General features: G+C 37.8%; 1 protein-coding gene and 1 non-coding gene across 2 annotated transcripts; one reads left to right on the top strand and one right to left on the bottom strand.

Moving 5' to 3' along the window:
* Window positions 1–372: 372 nt before the first annotated feature.
* LOC132797110 (putative metabolite transport protein HI_1104) lies at window positions 373–15,731 on the bottom strand. The gene is made up of 3 exons (XM_060808626.1): window positions 15,328–15,731; window positions 1,169–2,509; window positions 373–1,113 (listed from the first exon to the last, which is right to left on the bottom strand). Exons 2-3 carry the CDS (start codon window positions 2,502–2,504, stop codon window positions 824–826), a joined length of 1,626 nt encoding a protein of 541 aa, XP_060664609.1. The 5' UTR covers window positions 2,505–2,509; window positions 15,328–15,731; the 3' UTR covers window positions 373–823.
* A 3,376-nt stretch (window positions 15,732–19,107) lies between these two features.
* Trnaf-gaa (transfer RNA phenylalanine (anticodon GAA)) lies at window positions 19,108–19,180 on the top strand. The gene has a single exon. It is a non-coding gene; the product is annotated as a tRNA-Phe (tRNA).
* Window positions 19,181–19,494: the final 314 nt, after the last annotated feature.

The raw sequence follows: 19,494 nt of genomic DNA, 5'->3' as shown, positions 1-19,494 counted from the left end.
CTTCTGACACCGAATAATGTCAGAAATTGAGGCTCGAAAATCTTCGATCGTTGGAAAGGATCGGTGAAAACGACTTGAAATAACCTCTTGGGTTTTAGAGCGGTGAAATCTTAATTGGAACAAAAAAAAAGAAGAAAATTAACAAAAATAAGATTTGTTATTTGGATGGACGAAGAATGATATTCCGGAACATAACTTTGTATATTTTAATTACTGCAAACTATTGTGTATGAAATAAATTTCGAAAAATAAATTAAGATTTTGTAAGTCCCAATAATTTTTACCCACAATATATATAGAAAAGAAATATATATGCATATATCGGTTATATTCACTAAAATCGATTAAGTACATCATAAGTGCTTATTTAAGAGAGTCATTTATTAACATTTTCCAATCAATAAAAACAACTTAATAGCGATAATTCTTCTCTAAGCTTTTAATTTAAAAAAACTTGCAAAGATCGAAATGAAATTTTGTTCTTTCGCTGCATATAACCGATATGCGCAATATAAGGTACAATTGGGCGAGTCTGTGTACTTGGCTATAGCTTGTACACTGCTCACAGACTTATGAATAGATAATTTTTTACAAAAATAATAAAGATCAATTACTAAATTACATGCGATACAAAAAAAAAAAAACAAAAAAAAAAAGTTTTATATATATAGAATACAATACAATACGATTAATGTCTATGTCTAGATAGATATCGATATGCATATAGTATATATAACATATGCAGCAGAAAGCACTTGTCGACGGGGTGGAGAGATTTGTGTGTTGTCTAATACTACATGGACGAAGAAGAAGAAGAAGGAGTCTACAGTCTGCTGCTCTCGGCGGCGCCATTATGACGAGCTGGCATCGACTTGTCGTAACCATTGTTCGACATCTGCAGATGCTGAGGCTGCAGCTGAGCAGGACGACCATTGGCAGAGGGCAGTGTTTCGTCCACGCTAAACACCGAGTTGTCGTGACCGTGCATGGGACGAGCATTGAGCACAGCATCGCCGCCGAGTCCCTTGTGCTGCGACTCCTGGGCGGCAACGACCTCCTCTGTCTTGGGCTTGCCCTCCAGCAGGAAGCAAGTGATGAGGAAAAGAATTGAGCCTGCAAATATATGTATTAGTTGCAATCCAAAAGATGGTGTAGAAATCAAACTTACTGATGCCATAGAAGCCCGAGTAGAAGATCATAATGGAGCCGCGATAGCCGAGCATCTTGGCAACGGGATCCACAAGAATGGGCAGATTGCCGCCAATGTTGTTCATCACAAAGAGGAAGACGCCAATGGTCGAGGAGCGCACACGCAACGGGACAATCTCGACGACAATGGCAAACACAATACCGAACCACATTTCGGCAAAGAAATAGCTCAGGCCCAGCGTAATCATGGCCCACAAAGGATCAAAGTAGACGGAACCAAAGGCGGGCAGCGTGGCAATCAATTGACTGAGCGCAAGGACAAAGGCACGCGATCTGATGCCCATTTTGGCTACAATCTTGTCGGAAACAATGCCACCCACAACGACACCGACGCTGCCAATGCCAATGGTGACAGCAAAGAGCCACCAGCCGAGATCGACATCGGGGAAATAGGTGTTGTAATAGAGATCCGCATTGTAGGCAAACGTCATGCCACCGCAGTGACGTATGGAGGCGGCAATCATCAGCATAATCATGGCAGGACTCTTGATCACCTGCCACAATGTCACGGGCTTACCGCTGGCCGTTTGACGATCTCCCTCACCGATTGCCTTCCGTTCCGGTTCCTTCAGCGTTGATCCAGTGAGTGCGGCCACAATGACGGTCAGGACACCGGCACCCAGATAACACACACGCCAGCCCAAGTCGAAGAAGTTGAGCTTGGTAATGTAACGACCCACGGGGAAGGCAATGCCATAGCCGCCATAGATGCCCCAGTTGAAGATGGCCATGACCAAAGCGCGTTTGCTTTCCGGGAATATATCGGACATAATTCCGGTAGCGAGAGGATTGCAACCGGACTCACCGGCGGCCATTATCATACGCAATATCACCAGATGCCAATACTGCTTAACGGTGCCCTGCAGGAAGATCGCAATGCCATAGATCACCGTGCACACGGTGAGCATCTTCACACGATTGTATTTATCGGCCGCAAATCCCATGAAGACACCGGCTATGGTGAAGACCAGAATGAAAGTGGGACCGGCAAGAATCTGATAATCGATGCCCAGGCCATTGTAGTTCCATTCGCAGTAGCCGGTGCCATTGAGATCGAGGGCATAGCAGCTCGTCTCGTTCTTGACGTCGCCACATTGCGTTGTCAGCTCGTGACGACTGAACATGCTGTTGTTCTGCTGACACCCATGATCACCATAGTCCAGCTCGATAGCGGTCTGCTTGGAGGTGACACCGATCAGATAATGGCCCAGCTCGCCCAGGATATAGCCGATCGTCAGTATGCCCAGCACATAGGCATTGTAGAAGCCGCTTAGTCTGTCCAGAACCGGAATCATTGTGACTGCAATAAGGGAAAAAAGAGGAAAAAAGCACATAAGTAACATTTGATGAAGGAACCGGATAAAGTAACGCAAGAAATTTGAGTTGTGTCTTACGTAAAACAAAATTTACTACAATAAATTTTTTAAAGCAAGCGGAAAGTATACCTATTAATATATACTTAAAATATACCAAATGGTATACTTTTTATGATTTGCAACATCTAAATTCTTAATAAGAAAAGCTAAATTGTGCCTGAATCAGCTTGATCCATAAAATATAGTAAAAGACACATTTGGTATTTTGGCGAAAAGTTCGAATAAAGAGAGCAAACATCAGATGGATCTTAGATAATATAACTTTAAGTAAATGGGATGAACAAAATAATAACAACATTTAAATTCTTAATAAAAAATAAACAAAATTATGCTAAGGCGATACATAACATATACCAAGACCACATTTGGTATTTTGACAAAAAAAAAAAAAAAAGAATAGGACAACTTGAGGTAAATGGGATGAACAAAATAATAACGTAAGCAATTTAAATTCGGAGCTAGCAACACGAAATGTAAGCAAAGTGAGAGATGGGAATATATATAAAAATCATTTTAATGAGATTACGAAAATAAAAGAGACTCAAATGCTGTCTTAGAAGAAGAATAAACTAAACTGCTCTCTAAGATTTGTTTCCGCTATCTCTGCTGAGTGTTTCAACAGAGCATCGAGGGTAGAAAGTCCATTGTGCTCAGCGACTGTGTTCGTTCGCTCACTTTGTATAGAAGACAACAAGCAATGCCCCCCATTTGTAATCAGAGACTCAGCACATGTGGCTCAGGTACTCGTCGTTGTATTATAATCAAGCATCGCGACATAATGACAAACAATGAAGAGACGTCTAATTAATGACTTGTTACCTGTTACCTTGTCTCTTTCCTTGCCTTTCCCTTCACTTAGCTTCGCTTAGCTATTGTCGCCTCGCAAGGCAATCAAATTTAATTGATCCAAAAAAGATGCAAATCGTGACTGGAATCGCGTCGGTCGAGCGACACATTTAGCGCCATAATTCTTGACTTGAATGAAAGTGAAGGCGTTTCCCCCACATTGCGTATACGCGATGTGTGCGCTGAATACTCTAATAAAGCTTAGCTTCATGCTTTTAGCGATGATATGAACAATAGCTTAAAAGCTCACACGATTGGTTGATGTATTCGATTGAAGCTAAAGCTTGCACAAGTCGAGCTTAAAAGTTTTCAGATAGAGTAACCGAAACTCGGCTTAAATTGCATTCGAATTATGTGAAAGGCGTTTGTTGCACTCTTGATACAATTACGATTACGATTACGAATATGAATATGGAATATGGAATATGAGTTTGTGTGTCTCGAGAGTGTGGAGTGTGCGTTGAGTCAGCCCAAGGCAATTAACGGGCGGAGTCGCTAAAGTTAGCTTAACATTCAAGCATTTTGATTTATGCGCTAAATGGTCAGCCAAACGGAAGTACGCACATATCTCAATCTAAATCCCCAAGACAACGCAACAAAAAATAACCTACGCAAATATTTGATTCATGGCTACCTTGCGCACGTGTAGCAAACCAGAAGAAACCACAAGTAAATCGACTAATTAGCCATGGCGATGGAATGAAAAGTGAGCTTGCTCGACTGTTAAACACTTCAGCTTTAAGTGGAATGAATAAACAGAAGAAACCTTTTTAGCTACAATATTTCCCATTCATAAATAAATGATAAGAGAATATAAAAAACACAGGCAAATCGAATGGAATTGAAAGTGAGCTTGATCGACGGACAAATACTTAAACTTTTCAGTGAAATATAATACTTGTGTAGACAACTTCTTAACAGTGAAGAAACCTTTTTAGCTACAATATTTCTCATTCATAACTAATAAGATAATATAAATTGAATATGAAAAACCACAAGGAAATGGAATGGAATGAAAAGCGAGCTTGCTCGACTGCCCAACACTTCAGCTTTAAGTGGAATACGTTTAAAATGAAGACACCATTTATGCTAGCATATTTTTCATTCATAATTGGTTAGAGAATCTAAAAAGAATTTAAAAATCAGAAAGTTGAGGAAGAATTCAGTTAATTATGCGTTGTATTAATAGCTGCAATTCAAGTTCTTGAAAAGATTGTCAAAATGTCAAGAGATACAATGACACCAACGATGTTAGCTATTATTATGAAACCCGGCTAGAGATTGAGTTTTGAGTGGGCACAAGGTAGAGAACAAATATGCACCACAAAGAGATGTCTAATGAATCTACAGCTGGCGAAATCAATTTGGCCAAAGTGCCATTAACTCCAACTACAACGTGGACTGACAACTAAATGTTTTGGTTTTTTTTCTTGGTTTTTTTGTTTGCCCGTTTCCCAGATACATTTTGGACGTCGAGCTGGAGGCGAGCTTGAGTTTGAGAGAATTTCTCATTGTTGTTGTGCTTAATCAATCAAATTTCAAGTTAATTTAATTGCTGTGTTGGTTTGTTGGTTTTTTTTCTTATTTGCCATAAAAGATACAGAAATTACTTACGACCAGCTACAGATACATACTTGCGCGTATCCGTATCTTTTACATACTCGCCAAGGTCAGGAACGGAACGAATAGTTCAGCACAATGAACTGTCAAGGCTACACAAAAAGATACAAAATGTATCGATCGGATATGGCAGCTAAACAAAAAGCCTAAGAATGCGGATGCTGTACTACAAACATAGATCGTGGTACCCAACAAAAAAAAAACATTCTAACGATCTCTAACCAGTCAAACAGTCAGTCAGAGTTAATCCCGCGCTTCCGAATTCGAAGTTTCGACATCCATTCAAATGCAAACGCGTGCTGACACGTTTTATGCGCCATTTGACCGCGGTCTAATGGCACTTTGATTTGATTATCATAACCATAATCGTCGTCATAATCATGCATCATGTAATGTACTGTTTGTTGTGTAGTACGCTTATAGTATTAGCCTTGATGCGGCTTGATTCATAACTGGATACAAAAAATACCTGTTCCAAGTTCCGAGCCAACTGAAGTTCAAGCCCAAAACTTAAGCTTATTCAAGTGCAAAGCTCTTCACGCGAAATCAAATCACATGATTTTCAGTTCTTTTGAACTCTAGTGTTCATCAGCGATAAAGAATCTTTAATGGATTCATTTGATCAGCAGTTTAAATGTTCCTTTAAAGAATTCTATATTATTTGGTAACTATTTGATAGTTATGTTTAGCTCAATTTTTGCATAAATATTAATATTCAATGCTGCAGTCAAATAATCTATCAACTAGCACAACAAAGGGTTCCTTTGATCAGCAATTAAAATGTTCATTTAAAGAGTTAGTTCTACTTTATTTGGTAGTTATTTTGGCTTAAATATAGTTGCAATCAAATAAACTCTCAACTAGTTCAGCTTTGATCAGCAATTGAAATGTTTCTTTAAAAAAGCTACATACTTCAATTTTATTTGGTAGTTATTTTTAGCTTCAATTTTTAAATAAATATTATTCAATTATAAAATATAACTCTCACTAGTTCGTCAAAGATCTTAAAAATATCTTAAACCGGTTCATTTGAAGTCTTAGTAAAACTGCTTTATTTTATTTGTTGTCTGAAATGTAAGTATTCCTCATACATATCATATAAAAATAAGTTATTCCACGTGCATTTATTTATATACTTGACTAACTATTAATAAAGTTTTTGCTATTTTCAACAAACCAACTGATAATAGTGTTTAATGGAATGAGGAATGTGATCAAGGGTCAATAAATTTGATAGATTGCTGACACAATTCTAATTGCTGCAAGACGATTAACAGATCAAAGAGCAGAAGGCCAATAGTATTTCGGATTTTCCATTTCTATTTCTATTTCTAGTTCAATGTCAAGGCTGAGAGAAAACGGCACTTGCTCTTGATCCCGCAATCGACAACAAAACCGGACTCAATCGAAGACGTGACTCGATGCGACGCGTGGCAATTGAATGAATGGGGAGAATGGCGAGTGACGAATGGCGAGTAACGAACGGCGAGTGGCGAGCGGCTTTCTTCGACAAGGTCACGCGACTCGTTGCCATGTTGCATTTGCAAATGCATTGAGGCGATTAATTTTGCCACTTCGAGAGCTCGTGCTAATTTTTTATGTCTTTTTAATGCTACATGTCGACGAACAATGAAATTCAAATTCAAATTCTAATTGAAATGGAAATTCAAATTGCAATCGCAATTGGTGAATTGAAATTGAAATTGCTTTACGGTCGCGATTTAATAATTTGCATTTAATTAGCGCCGCAAAAACGCCAATGCAATTAATAAGACGTTCTTTTTATTGTTTTGATTTACCCCTGCCACTAATAACTGTAACTTAAATGAGCGTATCATGGAACCTGCATAACCATATGCGATTTGTTTTTCCTTTATTTCCATTTTAAAGGTCTGTGGCCAATTACAATACTTGTAATATCATTTACGATCGCTTCCCTTAAGGTAGAGCCTTGATTTATGGCTTACGTGCCGTTTAGATGGTCTACAACATATTCTGCTTATTTCATGATCGACTGGCACATACCCTTGAAAATTTATGTGTTCAATGTTAATGAAAGCACTGAATTAGTGCAGGGTATTAGCTAGTTAAGTTTATTTCGTATTTTGAAGGTGTTTGAGGTGCAAAAATGCATCGCAACTTTAGTAGGATATTACAGGGTATCAGCTAGTTCCTTTTGAATACGATTTGATAATTCAAATGAGTACAACACACACATTATATTACAGGTTATCTGCTTTAAGATGAATCTACACTACAGGGTATCGACAAGTGGAGTCTCATGTGTCACCAGAGATATCGATAGTGACTAAAACACATAACTTATATATTACAGATTATTTGCTAGCTGCTTTATGATGAATCCACACTACAGGGTATCAACTAGTCAAGTCACGTCCGTCACCAGAGGGTCTAAAGTCACTATAAATTATATTGCAGGTTATTTACAGGGTATCCATTAGTCGACGTCTCGTGAGTCACCAGAGACTTTGATAGTGACAAGTTCACAGATAATTTGTCTATGTCATTGGCTATGTGATTAGACGACATTCTCCACGAACGTGCAGCAACCCACACACTCACACACACACTCATACACAGTCTGTGGCACTTGCTGCACTTGCCACATGCAATGCCACAGAGCAACAATTGCTGTAATAAGTGCTCGCGAGTCATGCACACAACACTCGATGAGGCTGGACAGCAGCAACTCGCCCATGTTCGTGACAAGATTGGACCAAGTACACACACTTAGCGATTGAGATACACACACACTTATGGACAGACCTCAGTCCAAATAGTGATGCTAAAAGCCTCGAAGCGATGTTTGGGATAACAAAACATCCTTGATTGTTTGAAGCATTATTTATGCACATTCTATTATATATACATAAAGTCATATTTTCACGATAGTTGAAACGGAATAAGAATTCATCCTTGATAGATTAGATATATCAGAAATTCTTGAAGCTTTTCTTAATTTCAAGCATAATTTATGCACATTCAATTAAAGATATGTATATACAAAAATTCATATTTTAACGTCGTTTACTATCGACCAGAATATCGATAGTCTCCACGGATTAAGAAGCCTCTCGATAGTATCGATTGTAAGTGGGTGTTTTTGCATCACTATGTCCAAGCTGCAAACGCTTGACTGATCACAGTTCCAATCGCATTCACATTCACAATCGCAATCTCAAAACGTGACTAAGTAATGTGCCTACGCCTTAGTCTCAGTCGCAGTCTCAGCATACCCCACAAGCCACACACACTAACACAAGGGTATTAGCTAGTTATAGTTATATAGAGCTCTAGCTATACAATTTGGCATTCACTGTAAAATGCTTCCCAACTGAACTGGAAACACTGCAAAGCTCAATTCCGCAATTACATTGTTGCCAAGCTCAAGAAACGGATCTCAACTAACTTAACTCTAAAACTGGTTCAGCTTATCTGCAGAAAAGAGTACGAAAATAGAAATATAAATATATCTAATAAAGAATATAAATATATTAAAATCAAAGCTTAGATGATTCATCTGCATTATAGTAAACTTAAAATTACGATATTCCAATAAATTGTGCTTAACTGCTTCACTATTTACAACACAACAAAATGCAATAAACTTCAATGACATTAAATATGTATGTAAAGTCTATTGAAAAACTCTAATTTCTGTTAAGGTTCACTTATTGTGCTTAGCTGTCTCTAATAACTTATCGCACATTAAAAAGTTATCTTTATTATTTTTGTTGTGTTGAAGAATGTTAAGCAGTTAAGCACAATATATTGTAGAACCGTAATTTTCAGTTAGCGGTCACAAATTTAGAATCTAACTCACTTAGCGGCCACACACGAAACTAAGAAACTATAGAGAAATCATAAAACAAGTATTTAAGCTACTCAAATGTATTTCATTGCTAACTAATTATTTTTGTATCTAATAAACTTGACAATAGTTATTATAATATATGTAGCTTCACTATATAATGAATACTCTTAACATTATATCTATTCACTTAGCGGCTTCTTTTCGTGATCAGCTGAGAAAATAATAAATTTTTACCAAGTCTTAAAACCAATAATCAATCATAATTTAATAAAACTTAAAAATAGTTATTACCTTGTAACTTTTTTATATAACTTATACATTTCCAAAAAAGAATTTGCGCTTAGCGACCTTTTTTTAGTGAACAGCTGAGGCCGCTAAGTGAGATGCTAGTTTCAATACTTAGCCTCACTTCTTAATGGGTTCAAATCTAATATTTTAGCTGAGTCACAAGACGATCGATTGCCCATTTCCTACTCTACACATGAAGTAGACACTTAACATTTATATTAACGTGCCGACATGTGTACTTGTTGTTGTGGTAATTGGGCTCTTGAAGAGTGCTCGCCACGTAAGCGCATAATGAGTGTCGCTCAAGCATGATCATAACGTCACGCCCCCTTAACGCCCCCGTCCCGAACGCTCCGCTAGATATTAACTAACTTGGCTAAAAATGCGGTTTAACATTGATTCAACCGCTAACTGAGTATTCCTCCTTTACCTCCCTCTCTCTCTCTATCACTCTCTCTCTCTCTCACTCGTTACGCTCTTCCTCTCGCTCACTCGCTCGCATTGTAACCGCAGTCAAGGTTAACCGGCGGCTGCTTTGCTTTGGCCATTGTCTTCGGGGTGGAGTCGCGCACCGTGGGGAGGGGAGCGGAAGGGGGAACGGGAGGGGGAGGGGAGGTAAGGCAATGCGACACCGTTGCATGCAAATAGCAAATGAATTCATTAGCTGACGCCAGGTGGCGCTTTTTTGTACTTTGTTTTATCAATGCAACGAGAATACTCGAAGATTCCTTGCATAAATCTTACGATTATTTATTATTGCATTATTGCATATCGCAAAGCGACAGACCAAAACCGTCGCAACAGGTGTCTCAAAACAACTGCTGCTAACTTGGCTAATAGTCGCTGCCAATTAGCAGTTACTTAACACCACCCACACACACACACAGACACATCCCCTTCTACCTCCTCCTCTTCTATCAATCTGTTATCTAATTAGAGGCGAGACTCGAATCTCGCGTGCTGCAATCGCTGTTTAGACGTCGCCTTGGCTGATCAAGCTCAAGAGTTATGGCTAAATCAATCATTATCACTATGACTTTTGTGTTGCGTTCTAGCTACCAACTTGGCTCACTGATTCTGACTGAACTGACTGACGTACGGTTTTTGCTCGATCAGGCGCAAGCATCTCACTTTTCGTGTTTCTGGATTGATTGACAGCCGATTGACTGACTAAACAATTGCATTGCTTGGCAGAAATTGACTGATAATTGCTTGAGCTGTCAACTATTACAACTAATACTAGACATTATATACCATTTTGGATTGATGTGATGTGATTGATGTGTATGATTGACTCATAAATTGACTGATTGAAACATTAAATTGCTTATGCTTTCGACTCACATAACGAATACTTGACATTATTTACCATTTTCGATTGGCCGTCTAGCGTTGCCAATTGGATTGACGTGTATGATTGACTGATTGACTTATGAATTGACTGATTGAATCATTATTTTGCAAAAGTTTTCAACTAATATAACTAATTCTATAAATTATTTACCATTCAAGTGCTTCTTATTCGATTGATCTGTATGATTGACTGATTGACATATAAATTGGGTGATTGAATCATTAAATTGCTTGAGTTTTCAACTATTACAGCTAATACTAGACATTATTTACCATTTTGGATTGCCTGTCTAGCGTTGCCTATTTGAATGATCTGTATGATTGACTGATTGACTTCAAAATACTGCAATTCTCACTCGCGAGCAATGCCGCTTGCTATGCAGTAGTTGTCTACAATAAAGAAATCCATCCATAATTGGGGGGGGTGTGGCTCAGGTGACGCCCTGTAGACTAGTTGAGGCCATAGCAAATAGAGCCATCAAGTGATCTGAAGTGATCTTAATCTGTGTTTATCAATCTGCTGCTTTAGAGTGTTGTTGATTGAGAGTGGTCAGTTACATTAACAGCGAGACAACTCATCTGTTGCTCTTGTTGCTGTTGTTGTTGCGAACTCAAACCGGAAAAACACCAAATGTGTCATTAAGTTTAACCTAAACCTGAACTTGTATAAAAAAAAGCAAAAAAATAACTGGGGCGGAGGCTGCTGCGTCTGGTCGATAAATAAGCAAATTGAATTGCCAATCAGACAAGATAAAAACAATATTCAAATTGTGGTTAATCCCCCCGCCGGAAACGTTTAGCGTAACAAAAATCACACACACACACTTTGAGCTCGATTCACAGAACTTTCCTTAAGCCGATTAACGAAAGTGTCGCTAAATGAATAGCTTAGTCATCTTGTCAACAAATATAATATGATTATAAGTCATATTTCAGTGATCAAGGGAATCTTTTTGTCAAACAAGAAAGTAATGAGTGATTAAACTGGAATTTTAGTTATCGCCACTTAGTTGCGTGTGAAAATGTTCAATTGATTCTCATCTTCTAATCTTGACATTTACGACAAAGTGATCAATTAATGAACTTGTCAAAATTTCACACCCTTAAATCACCAATTTTATAGACGAACTGATTAGCTACTGATCACTCAGCACTGATCGTTAAAAGCTTGATGAGGCAAAAACAAAAGAAACTAGAAATGGGAATGTGGCGATGACAATGACGAGTATTAGGAATTGAGTTTTCTAGAGTCGCCCATTCATCATGCACTTGATTGTCGTGCACACGTGGCAACCCTAAATATGCAAAACAAGTTCGAGTACATGGTAACAGCAACAGTTGAATAACTACGAGAGAGAGAGCGCTATGTATTTGACTTATAGGGCAGTTAATTGTTTAAGTGCTTGACATTTGCATAAATTTATAGTTAAAATGCGAGAAACTCACTTGGGGAAACTGGAAAATGGGCTGATGATCAAAGAATCAGCACTCAAAGTTGCCAACTCATCGTGTGGCGATCGTGGCAATCGAAAACGTATCGCGAATCACATCTGGCGATGATGATTCGATCACTTATTATCTACAGATGCAAAGTATATACATATGTATGTAGATATACATATATGTACATATATAATTCTTGATAACCCGAATCACGGGTAATTACCTCGAATGCGCATGTGCCACAAATTCAAATCAAGGCGGACGACAAAAATAAAACAAGAAAGATCGGCTTTGGTAAGTCAGTAACTATCAAAAACCGACGCTTGAATACGCTTTCAATTAAAGATACAATTTCGGAAATATATTTGTGAAAATATCCTCAAGTATACAATATAAATAAGAAGCAACTTTTTCAAGTATCCAAGTAATGGAATATTTTTAACTATTCCAAAAGTATCCAAGATGTTCTTAAAGTATCTTCAAATAGCTGGAATATTTGCAACTATTCCAAAAGTATCTAAAATGTTCCTAAAGTAACTTCAACTAGCTGGAATATTTTTAAGCTATTCCAAAAGTATCTAAAACGTTCTTAAAGTATCTTCAACTAGCTGGAATATTTTCAACTATTCCAAAAGCATCTAAAAAGTTAAAGAAAAGTATCTTTAACTAGCTAAAAGTTCACCAAGCATTTCGTAACTGAAAATATCTGTCAGTTGTCAGCTGTCAGTCAAAGTATCTGAGTATCTTTTGCCTTGACACTGAGAAGCAAACGCCCAGCTGCAGAAGCAAAGTTACACAGCCTATTGTAAGTGTATAAGAAAGAACCTGAGACATCGAATGACTTGGAAACAAATCAGCTACGAAATAAGAAGAAAAAAACAAAGTATTAATTATATTTAATTATTAGATAATTGCACAGAGTTTAAAGTGAACAGCTGTAGCTTAGACTTAGACTCCGGCTGTGAGTGCCTTTGGTGACCGGGTCAATAAATTAGCGATAAATACCATGATCGTCGTATAGATACACAACATACTATACTTAGATACGATCAACGATCGAATAATGGGAGAGAGGGCAATAGAAGTTGTCTAATTGCTGGACCTCTCGCATAATTACACTTGGTTGGATATGAGTCGCAGATAATTATGACACCTGAACTTAGTTTGGCACAGGTGAGGAGAATGTTTCATCAATTCAGTAATGAACTCTCAATTGTCGCCACTGAGAAAGTAAAAGGTAATTGCTATTGCAAAATGTGACCAGTCACTCGTAACTTAATTAACAATCTCCAATCTCGAGCAAATAAAGTTCACCTGCTTCCCTTTCTCAATCGCAAAGTATGTCCAATTATCGCCTCTGCTGATCATCTATGCAATTAGAGCGACATTCTCAATTGGAAAATGCAGTCTGTGTGTATCTGTGACACTTTATGTGATATGCAGAACGTAACCTTTGATTGATTTCTCTCACATCTTGCGACTTGTTGTTCTAGTTTTTAATCAATTCCCTTCGCTCTTCACTTCCTTGACTTTCTGTCTGTCTGTCACATTCTTATCTGTCATTTTCCACTCAGCATTCAACATTTAATAGTCAACAATTACAACAGCATTTGGCATTTACCTTTTTATCGATATCGCAGCACAGTTCTTGGTACTAAAAGTTGATCACAAATTCTAATTAAGTGCATATTTCGCTGCTACTGATCAGAATGTTAACATATCTAAAACACATTTAACATTTTAACACATCTGCATCTAAAGAAACTCTTCATAAACTATTCTTTATTTACTCTGAATTATCGATATATTTATCGATCATAGAACACTCCTTACATCTGTATTCCAATTACTTGAAACTCTTCTTAAACCTCACTTTAGCTATTACATAACATCATCAATCTTTAATTCAATAACTAAAAACTCTTCTTACACCTCTTACACAATTAGTAGCCGCTCTTCATATGATCGATAGCTTGATCGATAGCACGTATTTATACAATTTTCAAATTCTTCGTAGAATATCTTATATTCTCAACCGATTTTTGCGCGTTATCGATAATAAAATAACATTCACTTTACATAAACTAGATGAAATCATTAATCTCTATTAATTACTCAACGCTCTTCTCACACCTCTTACACAATTAGTAGCCGCTCTTCATGTGATCGATAGCATTGATCGATAATACATTAGCTGCTTCAGACAATGAATTCAAAGCAACCGAGTCTCTTGCACATCTATTATACAAATTAACAATATCAAGATAAATTATGAATCAAATGTTAATCGAATGCCGTCACAGATGCGATGTACCATGTAAAAAAAAACATTTCAATTCCTAATGAATTACAATTTCAATAATGTTCGTGACAGGTGATCACAGATCGAGGCACAACCCACAGACTTTTGCTTGCCCAACTGTCCAGCATATTCCGTGTGTAAGTTTGTGTGTGTGGGAAGAAGCCCGTCAAATTTGCGATTTTAATTTATCGCGCATATTTCGATAAATTGAATACACGTTTTAACAACCGTTGAGATAAATTACAAATATAGTTGCATAATAATAATATTTTGCCCGCCTTTTTTTGAAAAGGAATGAGGAATCACAAAATGTCTCGGGGTATTTTCCCAATTGTCTCAATTGATTGACTTCTTCTTCCGCTGATAAGGCCCAGTCTTGTCAACTATTTGTTTTGGAGGCGTGGCACAGTTTCAGTTGATATCGCCAGACCTAGACCGAGATAGAGAGCTTTGTGGGCATCTCCCCCCGTCGATTGCCATTAGCAATTTGTGTGTGTACAGGTTTTTGTTGTCGCGCGCAAATATTGAACAGCAAATACAACAAATTAAGTTAAGTAACCTGTGGAGTGCCTCTTCAACTCGCAAGTGAAATCACAATCGCAATCGTAACGTATCAATATTGATATCGATGGCGCAATCGAGCTGAGACATCAAAAGTTGGCTTTAAGAGTTAAAGTTCAAGGGCAATGCCACTTGAAAAGATCACGAGAAATAAGTCGAATTGAAACAGGAAGATGCTTAGGTTTTATACAATTAAGTAGTTTAGCAAAAAAATATCATTATTAAATAATTTTAAAGTCAGAAATTTAAAAAATGAGAAATAAATTAAAAGAGAAAACATTTGAACAAATCATTTTTTATTTTTGGGAAACTAAGTGAACAGGACTCAGGAAGCTGAACTATTATCCCTGAGAAATTCAATATTAATCTTCAACATAAATTGATCCATCAATTTTTAATAACTAATCCAAATGCGTTGGACTAGATCTCAATTGAAATTAATAAAAACAGCACTTTTAAATTCGATTAATAAGAAGAAAAAAAACAACACTCACACTTTATAGTTGACGGACAAGGAGCTGGACGGCAGGAATGCGGGAACGCTGGAACACTGGAAAATGGAAGCTTTGCTTTGTCGCGCGTTTTTGTTTTACGAGTCGCGTGTCGCAAACTTATAAAGTAAAGTCAAGTGCGCTACGCAATGTCTTTATAATTTCGATCTATAAATTGGGGTAATTGATGTGAATTGAACACGACGAAGAACGCGCACAATTGCAGCAAGAAAAAAAAAATTGTGAAAAAAAGGTTTTTGTTCTTATGCTTCAGTCACTTCCACCACTTCGATTTCGAGTTCGCGCTCAGCTTCCACTTTGACTTGGATCAGTTCGTTGTTATTGTGAACTTCCACCTCTTCTTTGCTTGGCACACAACCAATTGGCTGCGTTTTGCAAACAGAACTAAAACGCGGCTTCGAGCGGCAACGTTTTTAAAAAGGAAATTTGCCCAAGCCCAAGCGTCACCGTCTACGCCGACGCCGGCATCGCAGTCGACAACGCAGTCGCAGCTAACAATACAAATTTGCAAAGCCGAAACCGAAACCGAAAGCGCGACACGAACAACGCAAAGAGAACAGCTTGCCCGAAGCTCGTTCACTTTACCTCTCTCTCTCTCTCTCTCTCTGTCTCTCACTTTTGATCTATCTCTCATTGTTGTGCGCTGGCGTTCTTCGTGTGTTTTTTGGGCGACATCCGTTAATTGCATGACATGCAAAAACAAATTATGCGTCTAGAATGCCAAAAATAGTTTTTTTGCTCCCACACACACACACACATGCGCACACAAAGGATGCGCCGTTGCAGCTGCGCTGGCGTCAAGGGAGTTGTGAAAGGAAGAGCAAAAACTTACAGGAAAAAAAATTAAAGATGGCGACATTTCACTGCACTGAACGCAAAACATGGTGAATGTGGTCAACGCTCTGCAGCTCCAAGTGCTCCTCACTTGTGTAAGGATCAATGTAAAACATTAATAAAAACCAGATAGAACATTAAACTAAAAATAAATTATTAATAAATCAAATTAATTGCCGCACAACGAATACGCTTTCCAACAACGTGCCGCGCTACTATCGAATGCAGTGTGACAGCAAAAAAGAATACCGCATTTTGTGTGAGATTAGAAGCGACAAAAGGAAACGGTGATATATCAAGAAGCCTGTGACAGTCATAAAATGCATGTAAAATAGAGCATCAATTAATCTAAGCTTGTGTGACAGTATATTTGAGGCAGTGGAGCGGTATATTTGAAATCTGAAATAAATTCTGCTTTTTTTGTGAAGTTGGAATTGGCAGCAGGATACGGTGATGTAGCAAGTAGCTTGCGACAGACTTCGAAAATTGGTAAAGTATAACTTAAATTACTTTTATATTCATTTAGATTGCAAACGAATTAGTATATTGATTATCAAAGAATGCTAGAAGTTTTTCATCTACCAAGTTTACAAGGACCTTTCGTCTATGAAGAAATACGAATACCCGGCAAGGGGCAGCGTATACTTAACTGGACAGATAAGAGCGGGCAAACACCTAAAACACCCAAAATAAATAATAATAAAAATGCAAATACATAATAAGATGATATCAAAAGATCAGGGCAATAAAGGCATGTGATTCTACATATATATAAATATATATATTGTATATTGCTTTAGTTGTATGCATTAATTTCGACTTTTACGTTTAGAGTCTGAGATAAGACGCTGATGATTCGAATTCTTCTCGCACTCTCTTCAGTTCGCTGTCATGCTGTTCATCATTTTCATAACACACGCTGTTCGTTTTGTAAACAAATTGCTAATTTAAATATTCGACTCATAGAGCGCACAGAAAAAGACGAAGCTACTGAGAAGAGAAGAGAGTAGCAAAAACAAACCAGTTAAGATTGTGCAAAACAAAAACAAAAAATCCACGCAACATTGTCGATTGTCGTCACCTGCTCGTAGTTCCCCCAAAATGATTAGCTTCATAATCAACATCGCAGCCTCAGCTTCATCATCATGATCGCAGTCTTCTTTATGGGATCTTTCTTCTGAGTAACCCTCATCGTAGGCTTGTTTCTTCAACTCCTCAAGTTAATGTTCTGCTCGACTTTCGGCACAGTCGTTAAAAATAACAAGCTATCTAGAGCAAACAACTTAGCTAACCGCACTTGGAATACCCTAACTCTATCATCTGTGAATATGTAAATGTAGTATAGTTAAGAATTCTTCCCTTTTTCTTCAACACAGTGGGAACTTTCCAAAGTTTCACACAGATTTCCCCAAGAAGTTACGTAGACAACTAGATTCTGGAAGATTGCCTTCGCAGCTGTAATACCCGACAAGTCGGGGATTAAATCCAGTTTTAGTTTGCTTAGTTTCAATTCATTTTGTTGTATTTTTTTATTGTCATGGGCAGTTGCAGAAAGGAATCGAAGCTTGGGGCAAGTTGTGCGTGCACTAAATTGGCAGGCACTGTTTATGCGTATCCCTGACCAAGACTGCAGACTGCAGACTTACTCATACGCTGTAACTTGAAGACTGGAAGACGGCAGACAGAAGACTCGTAACTAAAGACTGTAGAAAACCAGTTTTAGTGGAAACATAGGGGTTTTTTTTTTTTGGTTTTTGCTGTTTTGAATTGTTATTGTTATTGTTGTGGGTTCCTCAGGTGTTGGCATTGTCTTTCGGTAATTCTCTCTTGTACAGAATTTAAGCCAGTTTTATTGTGACGTCAGCGCGGTGCTGGCGTAAGGGGCGTGGCAGTACCAGAGCGGTACCAGAGAGCTGGGGAATTGCCATAGCGCCGTGGGTGGTTGGTTCTGTGGTCGAAAGTTTTGCTTGAGCGACTCCCAAGGCGAAACCTTGTGTTCTATACCCGGCAGAGGCTACGTGAGCGATTCGAAGACTGTCTGTTTAGTGTTTATGATCGATCCTAACTAAGTGAACTCGATTCTCCGGTGAGTTGCAGAGCTGAAATTTGGTAAGCGACACTACTTGGAATATAGTAATTGAAAAATGACGTAAAATATTCCGCATATTTATTTTATTTTATATATAAAAAAGTTGCTTTTATGGGAATTTTTCCACTACTTGTTTTCTTGAATATATGTATTTAAAATAAATTAACATTTAAAATAAGTAAGTGTTTGATATCAAATAAAAATAATATTAAATTTTACCTCTTCTCTATATAGGTTAACTTCAGTGAACTATGTATTTGGGGTCTTATGCCCTCTGACCTTTTTGCTTTGTAGAGTGCCGTTAGAGTTGCTCTCGTAAGTTAACCAGGCTAATTGCAGCACGGCACCGAAACACCTGCAATTAGGCATGAATCACAAATCATGAATATATTTACATATATTCCGTATGTATATCTATATATTTGCGCAAGTTCATTCGATACACCATCACAAAGAAGACTACTAAAAATATCAACGGACTCAACTTAAAACCTTCTTCCTCCACAAATGGAAGAGGCTTGAATTGCTCTCTGATTTGTGGTCAATTTTTGGGTTGATTTACGACAAGTTTTAACACCCTTCGGAATTTGATTTCATTTCCTTCCCTTCTCCTTCTCCTCTCTTGCAAAGATTTTAATTAGCACGCGCCGGTGACTAATTTGCAAAAAAAAGCACACGCAAAAAACAAGGTTCATCCCGGGAAGTGACAGTTCATCAAACGTCAAACATCAGACTTATCTTGGACTCGATTTTGTGAACTCGGGTGTACGATTCGGGTTTTGATACCCGTGACGATTGCGCTTCCTCTGTCATCGATTAGAAAGCGGGGCGAAAGCAGCGCCGAAATAGCTCAGCTGGGAGAGCGTTAGACTGAAGATCTAAAGGTCCCCGGTTCGATCCCGGGTTTCGGCATCTTTCTCTTTTATTGAATTTCCCGATAAGTTCTTTCAATACGGATTTTCTTAGTTTAATTTAAAAAAGTAACGTTGCTGTCAACAAACAATTTGTTTTGTTTGTTTTTAGACGCATTCCCAAGGCACAATGTAAATTGAGACATATTTTTATTGCTATTCGATTGCGTAATTATGATATACTATAAGACTTCAAAAAACTATAAAACTGTTTACGTAGCAGTCAGCTTTTTGCAGCCTCCAACTCGCTGTAGGAGCAAGCTTTTTCCAAAAGAAAAAATGTTGCTGTCTCTGTGTGAGCACATAAAACAAAAG

Source organism: Drosophila nasuta, chromosome X, assembly GCF_023558535.2.
Source record: "Drosophila nasuta strain 15112-1781.00 chromosome X, ASM2355853v1, whole genome shotgun sequence".
NCBI lineage: Eukaryota > Metazoa > Arthropoda > Insecta > Diptera > Drosophilidae > Drosophila > Drosophila nasuta.
This window is presented reverse-complemented; position numbering and strand designations above follow the sequence as displayed.

What these genes read in the sequence shown, in the direction of transcription:
- LOC132797110 (XM_060808626.1), bottom strand. Translation starts at nt 2,504, where the DNA reads ATGATTCCGGTTCTGGACAGACTAAGCGGCTTCTACAATGCCTATGTG. An exon ending in CTCGGGCTTCTATGGCATCA is followed by an intron (nt 1,114 to 1,168) that starts GTAAGTTTGATT and finishes ATATATTTGCAG; the next exon opens with GCTCAATTCTTTTCCTCATC.